Raw genomic sequence first — 12,337 nt, forward strand, 5'->3', positions numbered from 1 at the left:
CTCACCCGATACCCAAGAACTGCAGCTAAAGAAGAGATGTCCTATAGAAATTCACAGGGATAGGGGAGCACGCAGATTGCATTTGTCACATAATAAATACATTGAGAAAGTGCTGGAACGCTTCGGTATGCAAGCATCAAAGCCTGTGAATACTCCATTAGCTGCCCACTTTAGACTTTCAGCACGATTGTCACAATAGCTCGTGTTCCTCTCTAAACACCGCTCGCCACACCAAGAATCCTCCCAAAAACTAACAAGGTACCCGTCCCTCACCCTGAACCAGCTATGCTTGGAGAAAATCAATTCATGAATCTTGACTTGTGGTTTAGCACAAATTACTACGTACTCGAGTTTTTAAATATAAACAATTTTGATAGTAATTCACTCATAACACAACCACCATACTCTGGAAAGGCTACCAAATATGTTCTGAAGATATCAGAAACAATTGTATTCAGTAAGAAGAAAAGACATGGACAATAAAATAAAATAAAATAGACAAAAATAGGAAGGTAAAATGTTTTCCAAATTAACATTTAAAAGAAAGTGCACCTTTGAAATGTGAACACCAAGATTCCGGTGAACACCAGAGCACTCAATGCACATCAAAATCCCAAGATTTAGAGATGCCCAATCAGGTTCAGGAGCACTGCATTCTGCACAAATATCATTCCCAGGAATTTCTCTGAGAATCCTAGAAACACAATCTGCTCGATTGACTTTCACGTGATCCAGTGAACTTTCACAATTATCAAGTGGTCGAACATCACAAGGAACACCCCAGACAAAGTCATTCTTCGTATCCTTTTTTCCAGGATCTAGCTGCAGAAGCCACAATGACTTGTTATTCACACACATCCTTACAATATGATGTCATACAGAAGGAATGAAGCTTCGTAGAGTCAACCTGCTGCAGGTGATAGTTCAGAAGGGATGCAATAACTCCAGTGATTTTGTTAATCCAGTCCATCCTATCTGCTTCGTTTTCGGCCTGCACAAACCAGATAAAGGAAATGTCTGCATAACTTTCTCCAAACTAATTTAGAGATTAATCCAAAGGAAGAAAAAAGGAAAAACATTTATTTCATCATACTGTAACAAGATAGCAACAGAAAAGACACAAAAGCTTGTTAGCTCTTTTTATAACTCTTATCCCTCTTTGTGGATAGTCCCATTTATCTATTTGGTGCAACGCGTAAGATTTTGAATCAAAATTCACGGCATGATGAGATGTCAGATACCCATCTAATTTTTCACCTGCAATGTGTAAGATTTTGCAGGGGAAATTATTCGGAAGCAAAGCCGCAGATCTGTATCCTCAGCATCAATCTTTATTGTTGAAGTACGAAGATCAACAGTACGACAAGCAAACTTTTCCTCTCCAATTGATGACGCCCTATGATGCCTTGCTCGGAATCTACCAAATACACGACTATTATGTTCTACTGAACTAGTTGATTGAAATGACTGAGATCCCTGTGAAAAATAGAGGCAAAAAATTCAGAAGCAGTTCAGGCATGATTCTAGCAAATATTTGTGGAATATTTCAACTTTCAAATAACAGACATATAAATAAATAGATTTATAATCATCTGTCTAAATTAAAAACTATGTAAAATAAATTAAAGATAAAAAACATATTACAGTAAGCATCAGCAAAAGAAATGGATGTAACATTTATTTGTTTGCTTATTTATATCAGAAGTCAAAGAACAGATGTGAGAACTAGGTGCTGAGCATCTAAAACAGTCAACCACAAGAAAATAGAATGGTGATATACAGTTCACAATATTCTATTGACATAATTGCAATTTTTTCTTCCAAAACTTTTGTGATTATGTACATTTATGCAAATCACTTACTGACATGTGATTATGATCCTAAATTTTGGTCCAAGATTCTTAGGATCTATGTAACATGAGAACTTGTGTACAGAGTTGTGCCTATGTCAAAACCATGAGAGTGTAGGTGTCAAAGATAGAAAATATTGACTTTCCGTTTTGGAGCATATGGGAGACGTAGGCACCATATCAGGAACATGACAACCACTTCTTTCAACAAAAGAAAAAAAAAAAAGAACATGACTTCAAAGAAAATTGAATATAAATAATCCAGAAGAAAGACAACAATACATTTGTACCCTTTATAATTATGAGATATATATTATGAGAAGGATCAATATATATTTTTTTCCTAGTTGGTACTCCCCCCCACCAAAGGAATTGTTTGCACGTAGCAGGAATCGATCCTGAGACCTAATGCTTCATGAGGCGAGGGCCCAAGTCTTTTCCAACTAGGCCAACCCCTTGGGGTTGAGAAGGATCAATATTGATCTCAATCCTTGTATCATCTCAGATTGTGTGCATGTGTAAATGTGAGTGCATACACGTGCGCGCGTACGAGCATGAGCCCATGAGCATGAGTGTGTGTGTGTGTGTGTGTGTGTGTGTGTGTGTGTGTACGAGATGCATGATTTAGAAGTGGTTCAAGTTAGCTCAGATTCATATATAAACCGTGAAACTCAACCCAAAAATCAAGTTACATTTATTATGAGATGAATAGTACAGAAAATGGATTAAAAACTCCGTGCATGCTAGGAGGAGGCAAAGGGATGTCAAAATAGAAAACAGAAATACAACCTCACGAAGCATCGCAGTTAAGTCTGACCTGTAAGTTAGAAGGCACAACTATGAAAAAGCAATGAACTACCACTACAAAACTAGATATTAAGAGAGAGAGAGAGAGAGAGAGAGAGGGTTACTGATATTTGTAAAATTATTTGTTAATACTATAATTGAAGAAGTTAAGAGCTTCCATTTTCAATTGTCTGCTGTAAATTACTCGTGTGGTTTCCCATGGACCATTGCATCCCAAAAATTTAAATTAGTAGTTCCCGCTTCATATTTTAGATGCAATGGCTTTCTGTCATTTATGAAACTAGAGGAGTGAATCTTGTAATTTGGCAAAAACCCAACAAAGCTTAATGTCATTTACCTTGATGTTACTTATTGCTAATATCTTATTCCTCCAAAGTGCTCTAGATATTTCAAGGATGATGCCTAGTGTGAAAAAATAAATCTAAATATTCCCAGTTGTGATGATATGCACTTTTAGCCCCATGCAATAATGACCTTTTTCCTCATGTCATAGGAATATTTATAGCACAGTGAACTGCACGGAATATTTTAAAACTTTATTGAGAATTTTTTTTTTTTTTTTTTTTTGATAAGTAAATATGTATTGAAAAGCGTTCAAAAGGGGGACGCATCCCACAAAACAACAAGACCTAATAGGGCCTTTAAACTCTCAAAGAGTCCACAAAATCAACAATCTTATCCATGGATTTACAATTTCTCCCAAGAACCCAACAAAAAAGAGTATTAATAATGGAGAATTTCAGTGCGCCAATAGGGGTCTCCTTTCCTTCAAAAGATCGCCTATTTCTTTCAAGCCATAAGCACCAGCAAACACATAAAGGCGTGACCCTGCAGAAGTCACAAGCTTGGGTCCCCCACCATACAACCTCTCCAAGCCTCAACCAAACCTCTGGAAGACCGGGGCATAGCCCACTGAACCCCAAACAAAGTCAACATCAAAGTCCAACAGTCCCAAGCAACTGGGCAATGCAAAAGAAGTTGATCAACTGTTACCCAGTTTTTCAAACACATGCAACACAATTGACCACAACATGTCTCCTCCTCATAAGATTATCCTGGGTCAAGATCTTCCCCAAAACTGATGTCCAAGCAAAGAAAGCCACTTTGAGAGGAGCCTTATAACGCCAAATAGTCTTTCACGGAACACTTCCCCTAGAGCCTCCGCAAGACACCCAAAGAAAGATCGTACCTCGAAGCGACCCTGGGGAGATGGAATCCACACCACAGAATCAGGAACTCCGTCCACAATATCCTAGCGATACAACAACTCCAAAAAGCCAATAGCCTCCTCAATCTCCCAATCCTAAAAGCTCCTCACAAAACGCACATCCCAAGACATTCTCCCACTATCAAGGTAATAGCAATCAAACACCAAAGCATGTTTGTCCGTGGCAATCCTAAAGAGTCCGGGAAACAAAAGGGCAAGAGGGCGCTCACCACACCAAATATCGTCCCAAAATCGAATCCTGCTACCATCCCTAACTCAAAACCTGATGTGTTTAGAAAATTCATCCCAACCCTTCCGAATGAATTTTCAAACACCACCACCACCTGGGATTTTCACCTCAAGAGAACACCATCTACCAAAATCCTCCCCAAATCTACTCGCTATCAACCTCCTCCATAAACGATGTCTCTCCAACCCAAATCTCCAAAGCCACTTCCCCAAAAGAGCCTTATTGAAAGGCACCAGTCTTTTGATACCCAACTCACCTTTTTAAATAGGAGTACACACCTGCTTCCAATTGACCAAATGATATTTAAACTCCTCCCCCTTCCCTCCCCAGAGAAAGTTACGCTGCAACTTATCAATCCTCTCAACCACAATAGAAGGAATCTGAAAAAGGGATAGGAAATAAGTAGGAAGACTCGACAATGTGCTCTTCATCAAAGTAACCCTTCCCCCCTTTGAAAGATACTGTTTCTTCCGACCTGTCAGCCTCCTCTCAAACCTTTCAACCATGGGATCCCAATTTCCCACTCTCCTTGACGGCGCTCCAAGAGGTAGGCCTAAATAAGAAATGGGAAAAGAACCAATGCAACAGCCCAAATTGTTAGCAAGAGTATCAATCTCAAGAACCTCCCCAACTGGAACCAAAACACTCTTTCCCACATTGACCTTTAACCCGGATACAACTTGAAACCATAATAAAATGCATCTCAAAAATCTCATCTGAGCCACATCAGCGTCACAAAAAACCAACGTGTCATCGGCAAAGATCAAATGGGAGATCTCAAGCTGAGAAGGAACATCTCTCCCCACCCGGAAGCCACACAAAAAAACCCAGATCCACTACCCTCTTCATAATCCTACTAAGTGCCTCCATAAAAATGAGAAAAAGAAAAGGAGAAAGAAGATTTCCCTGCCTCAAACCCCTCGAGTTACCAAAGAAACCCGTCGGAGCTCCATTCACAAGGACCGAGAATCTAACACTTGAGATACAAAAATCAACCCATCTCCTCCATTTCTCTCCAAAGCCCATCCTTTCTATCAAATAAAGAAGGAAACTTCAAATGACATGATTATAGGCCTTCTGAATGTCCAACTTGTATAAAACCCTAGGAACCCACTGCACAGTCGAGAATCAACACACTCGCCCGCTATAAAGACTGAATCAAGAATTTGCCAGCCTCCTACGAAAGCGTTTTGGGAATCCGAAATAACCCCATCCAAAACCTTTCTCAGTCTCGAAATAAGAACTTTAGCAATTAATTTATAGATACATCCCACCAGGCGAATGGGTCGAAAATCCTTTACATCACACGCACCCCCCTTTTTAGGGATAAGAGCAATGAAAGTGGTATTCAAACTTTTCTCGAAGTGGCCCTAAAATGAAAAGCATGAAAAGTTCCCATCACTTCCGCCTTAACAGCCCCCCAAGCAACGATCTCCAACTGTGAGTCTCAGTGAATAAATTCTAGTAAAAAGAGGCAATTCCTCTACAAACCTCCTCATCCTTGCAAAGCAACTCCCCTTCCACCCACATCCTCCCGATATGATTGCCCCTACGATGTGCATTAGCAAGTCTATGGAAAATTTCGTATTACGGTCCCCCTCATTTAACCACAGGGCCCTAGATTTCTATCTCCACGAAATCTCCTCCAACACAGCTATTTCAGCAATCTCCGCCTGGCAGACCACCTTTTTATCTCTCAAAACCTCCCCAAGATCTCCCAATCCATCCATGTGATCAATATTAGCAATCTCTGAGAATGCCCCATTCTTCCTCCACTCTAAGTTCCCAAAAACCTCCTTATTCCATCTTTTAATTTCCTCCTTCAAACGACGTAATTTTCCTGAAAGAATGAAACTTGGAGTACCAATCACATCAAATCCCTCCCACCAAGGGCGAATCCTCTCAAAAAAGCCCTCTACTCGAAGCCACATATTCTCAAATCTAAAAGGAGAGCTTCTTTTCCGTAGTCCCCCACAATCCAGAACCACAGGAATATGATCCGAAGTTGGTCTACCCAACGCCACTTTGACTCCAGCCGGATATTTCTCTACCCAATCTCCGGCCAACAGGAATCTATCCAAACGAGAGAGCGTAGGAGACTCTCTACCACTGGACCAAGTGAATGTCGCCCCTTCTAATGACAAGTCAATCAACTGCAAATCAGCAATGATCTCGGAAAACAGCTCCATAGGTAAAGTCCATCTGCCCCATCGACCTCTCACTAAGGGATCGGATAACATTAAAATCCCCTCCAACACACCAAGGCAGAGGCCATCTACTCTGAATGGAAACAGGCTCCTCCCACAACAAATGTCGAACTTTATCCCCGTTAGGGCCATAGACACCGGAGATAATCCAATGGAATCCATCCTCCTCCATAGAGAACATACAAGAGACCAAAAATCTTACCATACACACATCAAGTTTTGAGACCCATCTTTTATCCCACATCACCAGAATGCCTTCCGAAGAATCCAAAGCATCCAAAGCAACCCAATCCACAAATCTACCACCCCAGATACTCCTCACCACCTTATCCGAAACCAATGAAAGTTTCATTTCTTGTAAACATACCACATTAACATTCCACTTACGAATCGCCAACTTCACCACCTTCCTCTTCTCCAAGTCATTTAGACCGCAGACATTCCATGATAAAATTCGTAACTTCATGAGCAAACAATTAAGTTCTCCTTCCCTCTTCTTTTCCCTCTACCCCTCTCCTTCGATCCCGCACTCATCCCCTTGTTGACAGTCGAGACAAGGTTCATCACCCCCATCTCCCCTTTCTCCAACGGCTTCTTTGCCTTGCCCCCCACCTGCTGGATGTTATTGAAATAGTGAAATATTCCCACAGCCCTACAGAAATCCCCTTCATAGGATACCTCAACCAAACAGCCAACCACCCCTACATTAACCCTAATCCACAACTCCCTATAATCTGCATCAACCTCCCTATCCCCTCCCCCCATAACCGACGATTCATTCCTCACTCCCTCACTACCAATGGGACAGAAAAATCACCATCAACACCACCCTCCCAAGGCACAATCCCCAAATCCCCACCCATCGATGTGTTTAAAGTCCCATCCCATTCATCCAATGCAGAAACAGAAGCACAACTGGCTGCCACCGAAGTGCCATACTCTCCTTCTGAATCGGAACTGCATGCATCAGACCCCTCCATCGAAGCACAATTAAGTCCCTTCAAGGCTTTATGCAATCGCAACTCTTTCACTAATAAGGCTACAGACTCATCCGTCAACTGGAATTTCAAATCTCGACCAACACAAACTATAACATCTTTCACACCCTTCAAACATATGGAAAAATCATCAACCTCGACACAAGCCAAACTCCCAGGGCTCCTGGACCCTAAGATGAAAACAAAGAATCGCCATCCAAACAGCCATCAGTCTCATCAGCTTCAACCACAGGCGACAAATGTCGAGAACCAACTAGCAAACCCCCAAAATCCATCTCCACCGAACTCCTCAACACCCAACAAAGAGTAGAAGAAGAAGAAGGAGCAAAAAAAAAGCTCTAAGAATTCAGAACAAAAGATTTACCGGAGTTCATATCGCAAGCCTTGGTCTTGACCCACTTTTGTTTCTCCTGTGTACATCTCCTGTTAGAAAAAAGCTAAACATTTCTCTATAAATTCGGAGACTGAAAAGAAGGCTATGGGTGCCGATTAAAAAGCTTGGCATTAGCAGAGTCCTTGTGGCAGTGTAACCCATCATAAAGCCCACTGTTAAGCCCCAACTGAAGAGGCCCAAAATGATTATGCAAACCAGGCCCAACAGACACTTTTTGATGGTGGTCAACAGACATAGATCTTAGGCCTTTTAAATCTAACCAACATTGTTGTTTAAAAACAGGCCCAATATAATGAGGGCAGTCAAACGTGGAGCTTTGGCCTTTAATGTTTGGCCCAAGTTGCTGTAAAATATCTGCCCAAGAAGAGAACTGCCAACACGTTTATGCATCTGCCCTAACATGTTTGCATCGAAAACAGACTTTCTTTTCAAGCCCAAATCATAAGTCTTCTCTCGATTTGATCCATAATGAACTGGGTCAACAAAGGCCCTTGGATTGCGTCCAGCACCCGTTCCCTCTGGAAACCCATCAAATCTTCTAGAAGATCTCCACCGCCCTTTAACATCATCAGAAAATCTGCCCCTTACACGTGACCTAGTTTTGAAATTCAAACCTTCCCTAACGATAAGGTTGGAATCCGGATAATAGGCTCTTTGTCCGCCACGTGTCCCACCCCACTTCCCCTCAGATCCACTCGCTGCATGCGCGTGAAAACAACTTCGTCTTCCTCTAACAAAACTGATCGACCTCTGCAACTCCCATTCATCCATCCATTTCTGGAGATCGTCGGCACCTTTCACGCCCATACTAAGAAGCTTCCAATAGTCTTCCTCCCTCGTAACATAAGCACCATCTCCTCCCTCCAGACTTTCAGTCGTAGGCACAAGCTCTGGTGGAGTCTCTTCCCAGATCATAACTTTATAACAGAAACGATCATCGTGGATGAAGATCGCTTGAGGACAAGTAGAACCATCGCACACCGTAATACACACACTTTCGGCATCTTTGGTCTCATCAGCTTCAGCCCACACGAACCCTCCACAAAAATCACCCACAGTTACAAAAAAGGGCATGACACCATAAGTGTAAAGGAAGGCTATACAGTCAAACCTTTTTCAACCCCTGTTGCTTCAAGATACCTGTGCATCCCACCCTAAAACTCCAAGGGTTCACGTGCAGCGTTGCCTTACCGTAGTCTCGTCGGCCCTCCTTCAAAACCCAACGTGCGTCCGATTGCGATGAAAGGCGGAAAAGAAGTAACGAATCAGGTAATGGTACAACATCAACACCACACCCAACACGAAAATTGTAAAGCCACTGAGCAATCGGAAATAAGGTCATACATATAGATGGTGCTTTATCACTAAATTTATCAATCAAAGACCCCCCTAAAAGGACAATGATGCCACCTTACCAAGAGGAGACGATCAAATTGTCTTCACAACAATTTTGAAACGAAATAGAAGAACGATGCAAGAGAAAAGGAGAAATTGCAAAGAATTGCAAAGTAAGTTTTATTTCTTGTAAAATATAATAATAATCTCTTCAACTAAACTGCCAAACCCTAGCAATTACAAGGCTTTATACAGAATTTCTTCTTCTCCAATTGTAGCCTTATATTAGGTAACTACCAAATATAAAATAAAATCAAAATAGAAAAGTTGCTGAAAATTATAACTACACAAAACAAGGAAAATTTCAAAATATGGAAAGTTTCTAAAAACACAAATTCTACTGCAGAAAATTAGGTTCTCTGACTCGATCAGTCCCACTGGGTTGGAAAGAACTCGTCCTCGAGTTTTGAGAGTTGGGCAGCAAATACAGTGGCTCATCGTATATTAGTATAAACAAGATTTCATACCATTGAAGACTTGATCTTAATGTCACAAAATCTTGCTTTATAATTTTCTGGCCTTTAAAGTTATCATGGGTTGGACGGTCACCATTAAAGATTTCAGTAGATGCCATTTGCAATCCATGGTGATGATACATCACTGAAGCCACTTCATCAGATCTATGTTCATTAAACCTGTAGTCATCTAGCCCACAAATTGCACTTGAAGAAAGGAACTTTAGTACTTCCCACTGTCCAAGGCATAAATCCCCTATCCAATGGAAGCCCGGTGATCCATAACTAAGGTAATAGGTGTCAACTAATTTGCCAAACACATTCAAGCTGTCCAAAATATTATTTGGGACATGGCTATGCATGAGAAGGCGTAGACCTCGCTCATGGACATTATCAATAGATAATTGGAGGTCGTCCTCATTCTGGATGCAAACTAAGTTAACACCCTTAGCATTAGTATGTGTGATCACGAGCTACGGCTCTTCCAACTTGTTTTTATTTTTCTCTTTAAAACACTGGTCAATATCACCAGTTGAGTAAACATGGGTTCTCTCACCCCTGCACTTTTGTTCCTCTGTTCTCGGCTAAGGACTCCACCATACCAAAAAAATCGGAATAATTCTGAAAATACTTGGGGATTTCATAATCATAAAGGAAAAGGTCAATGTTGGCCACCCCAAGGAACAACCAAGCTAGGCCACCAAACTTGAATGGAGATCCAAATTTCATAAACTTACCACATAGGTAGCCTTTGAATGGAGCAAGACTAGTACCAGCAGCAATCATCATGTGGGTGAGGCTTGGGTGATCTTGAGGCAAAAGCTTTATCTTGCCAGGAGGACATGTGACCTTAACTTTATCTTCACGTTTCGAGTTGCATAAGTAAATGCTATATATACCATTGTTCGAAAGGTCCTCTTTTTCTATCTCAAGACCACTATAAACAACACGACGAACACATGAAGTTGCTGTCTTGCCATCAAAAGAGTCTCCATACTTGGAGGATACAATTGAGAAAAGACGAGGATTCTAGGTAGTTCCTGTTTTCTACGGATTTTCTTTTTTTTTTTTGATAAGTAAAGATGTATTAGAAAGCGTTCGAAAAAGGAACGCATCCCAAGAGCTATACAAGGCCGATGCCAAGAAAGAGGTCCAAAGGACCTAAAAAACCCAAAAAATCAACGATTTCCTCTATGGATATACAATTTCTCCCCATCACCCAACTAAAAAGAGAACAACTAATAACATATTTCAAGGCCGCAATGGAAGATTCTTTACCTTCAAAAGATCTACTATTCCGCTCTTTCCAAATGCACCACCAAACGCAAAGAGGGGTCGCCCTCCAACAGTCACGGGTGTGGGCCCCAACGTTGAATCCTCTCCACACATCAATCAATTCCCTTGCAGATCGAGGCATGACCAATTGGACACCAAACAAACCAAAAATAAGGCTCCAACAGTCGTAAGCCACGGGGCAATGCAAAAAAAGGTAATGCACGGACTTTCCATCATTTTTACACAAACAACACCAATTAACAGTAATATGAATTCTCTTTCTAAGATTGCCCATGGTCAATATCTTACCCCAAACTGTCGTCCACATCAAAAATGCCACTCTGAGAGGAGCCTTAGATCGCCACATCGTCTTCCACAGGAAGACAGATACATGAGTCCTGGAGAGACAAAGGAACACGGAACGGACCTCGAACCTCCCCTGAGGAGAGGGCACCCAAAATAAGGAATCAGAGCCTCTACCATCCACCTTCTGCCTATACAAGAGATCCAGTAAGCAAGAAACATCTTCCACCTCCCGATCCTGAAACGATCGCCAAAAACGCACGTCCCACGAAAACCTACCGCTATCAAGTCGATAACAGGCAGCCACCATGGCATGTCTAACGACAGCAATTATGAAAAGTCTGGGAAACAAATAAGACAGCGAGCGATCCCCGCGTCATAAATCCTCCCAGAACCGAACATCCTTGCCCTCCCGACATCTGAATCTAATGTGCATAGAAAACTCGTCCCAGCCCTTCTGAATAGACTTCCTTCCACACTCCAACATCAGCAACAAACCTAGCCAGACTAGAGGACCACCCTCCTGTCTCCTCCCCAAAGCGGCACACAATCACTCTCCTCCACAGATGATGTCATTCACTACCAAATCTCCACAGCCACTTCCTAAGGAAAGCTTTGTTGAAAGGGACCAACCTCCTAATGCCAACACCACCCGACGAAAGAGGCTTGAAAACTTACTCCCAACGGACAAGATGATACTTGAACTCCTCTCCCCAGCTGCCCCACGGGAAATTCCGTTGAAGAGTCTCAATCCTTCCAGCTACAGATGAGGGGATCTAGAAGAGAGAAAGGAAATAAATTGGAAGGCTCGGCAATGTACTCTTCATGAGAGTAACCTTCCTGCCCTTCAAAAGATACTGCTTCTTCCACCCAGCCAGTCTTCTCTCAAATCATTCAATCACTAAATCCCAACCTCCCACCTTCCTCGACAAGGCGCCCAGAGGCAAACCCAAAAAAGAAATAGGAAAGGAGCACGTCCCACATCCAAGAACCACAGCAAGAGAAGCAACATCCTAAACCTACCCCACCGGTACAAGCACACTCTTGCCCACATTAACTTTAAGGCCCGAGACTACCTAAAAGCAAACCAGAACAAACCTCAAATATCTTAACTGGGACACCTCCGCATCACAGAAGACCAGTGTATCATCAGCAAACAACAAATGGGAAATCTCCATATATTGGGGGGACTCTAA

The 12,337-nt window shown here is 41.9% G+C and overlaps 1 protein-coding gene across 8 annotated transcripts in view; it reads right to left on the minus strand.

Moving 5' to 3' along the window:
• Nucleotides 1-12,337, minus strand: part of LOC132302401 (ADP-ribosylation factor GTPase-activating protein AGD4-like) — a 123,420-nt gene that overhangs the window by 51,715 nt on the left and 59,368 nt on the right. For all 8 annotated transcript variants that reach the window (XR_009480819.1, XR_009480821.1, XR_009480820.1 and 5 more), the window contains 3 exons: nt 1,258-1,476; nt 908-991; nt 553-822 (listed from right to left, as the gene is read on the minus strand). Coding sequence is in view for 5 of the 8 variants with exons in the window: in XM_059799234.1 (XP_059655217.1) it covers nt 553-822; nt 908-991; nt 1,258-1,476 (573 nt within the window). In the remaining 3 variants the exon portion in view is untranslated. The remainder of the gene's footprint in view (nt 1-552; nt 823-907; nt 992-1,257; nt 1,477-12,337) is intronic.

This window comes from Cornus florida, unplaced genomic scaffold (assembly GCF_030987335.1).
Source record: "Cornus florida cultivar Cherokee Brave unplaced genomic scaffold, ASM3098733v1 CherokeeBrave_3.0.0_Hap2_Chr04, whole genome shotgun sequence".
In the NCBI taxonomy this organism is placed as follows: Eukaryota; Viridiplantae; Streptophyta; class Magnoliopsida; order Cornales; family Cornaceae; genus Cornus; species Cornus florida.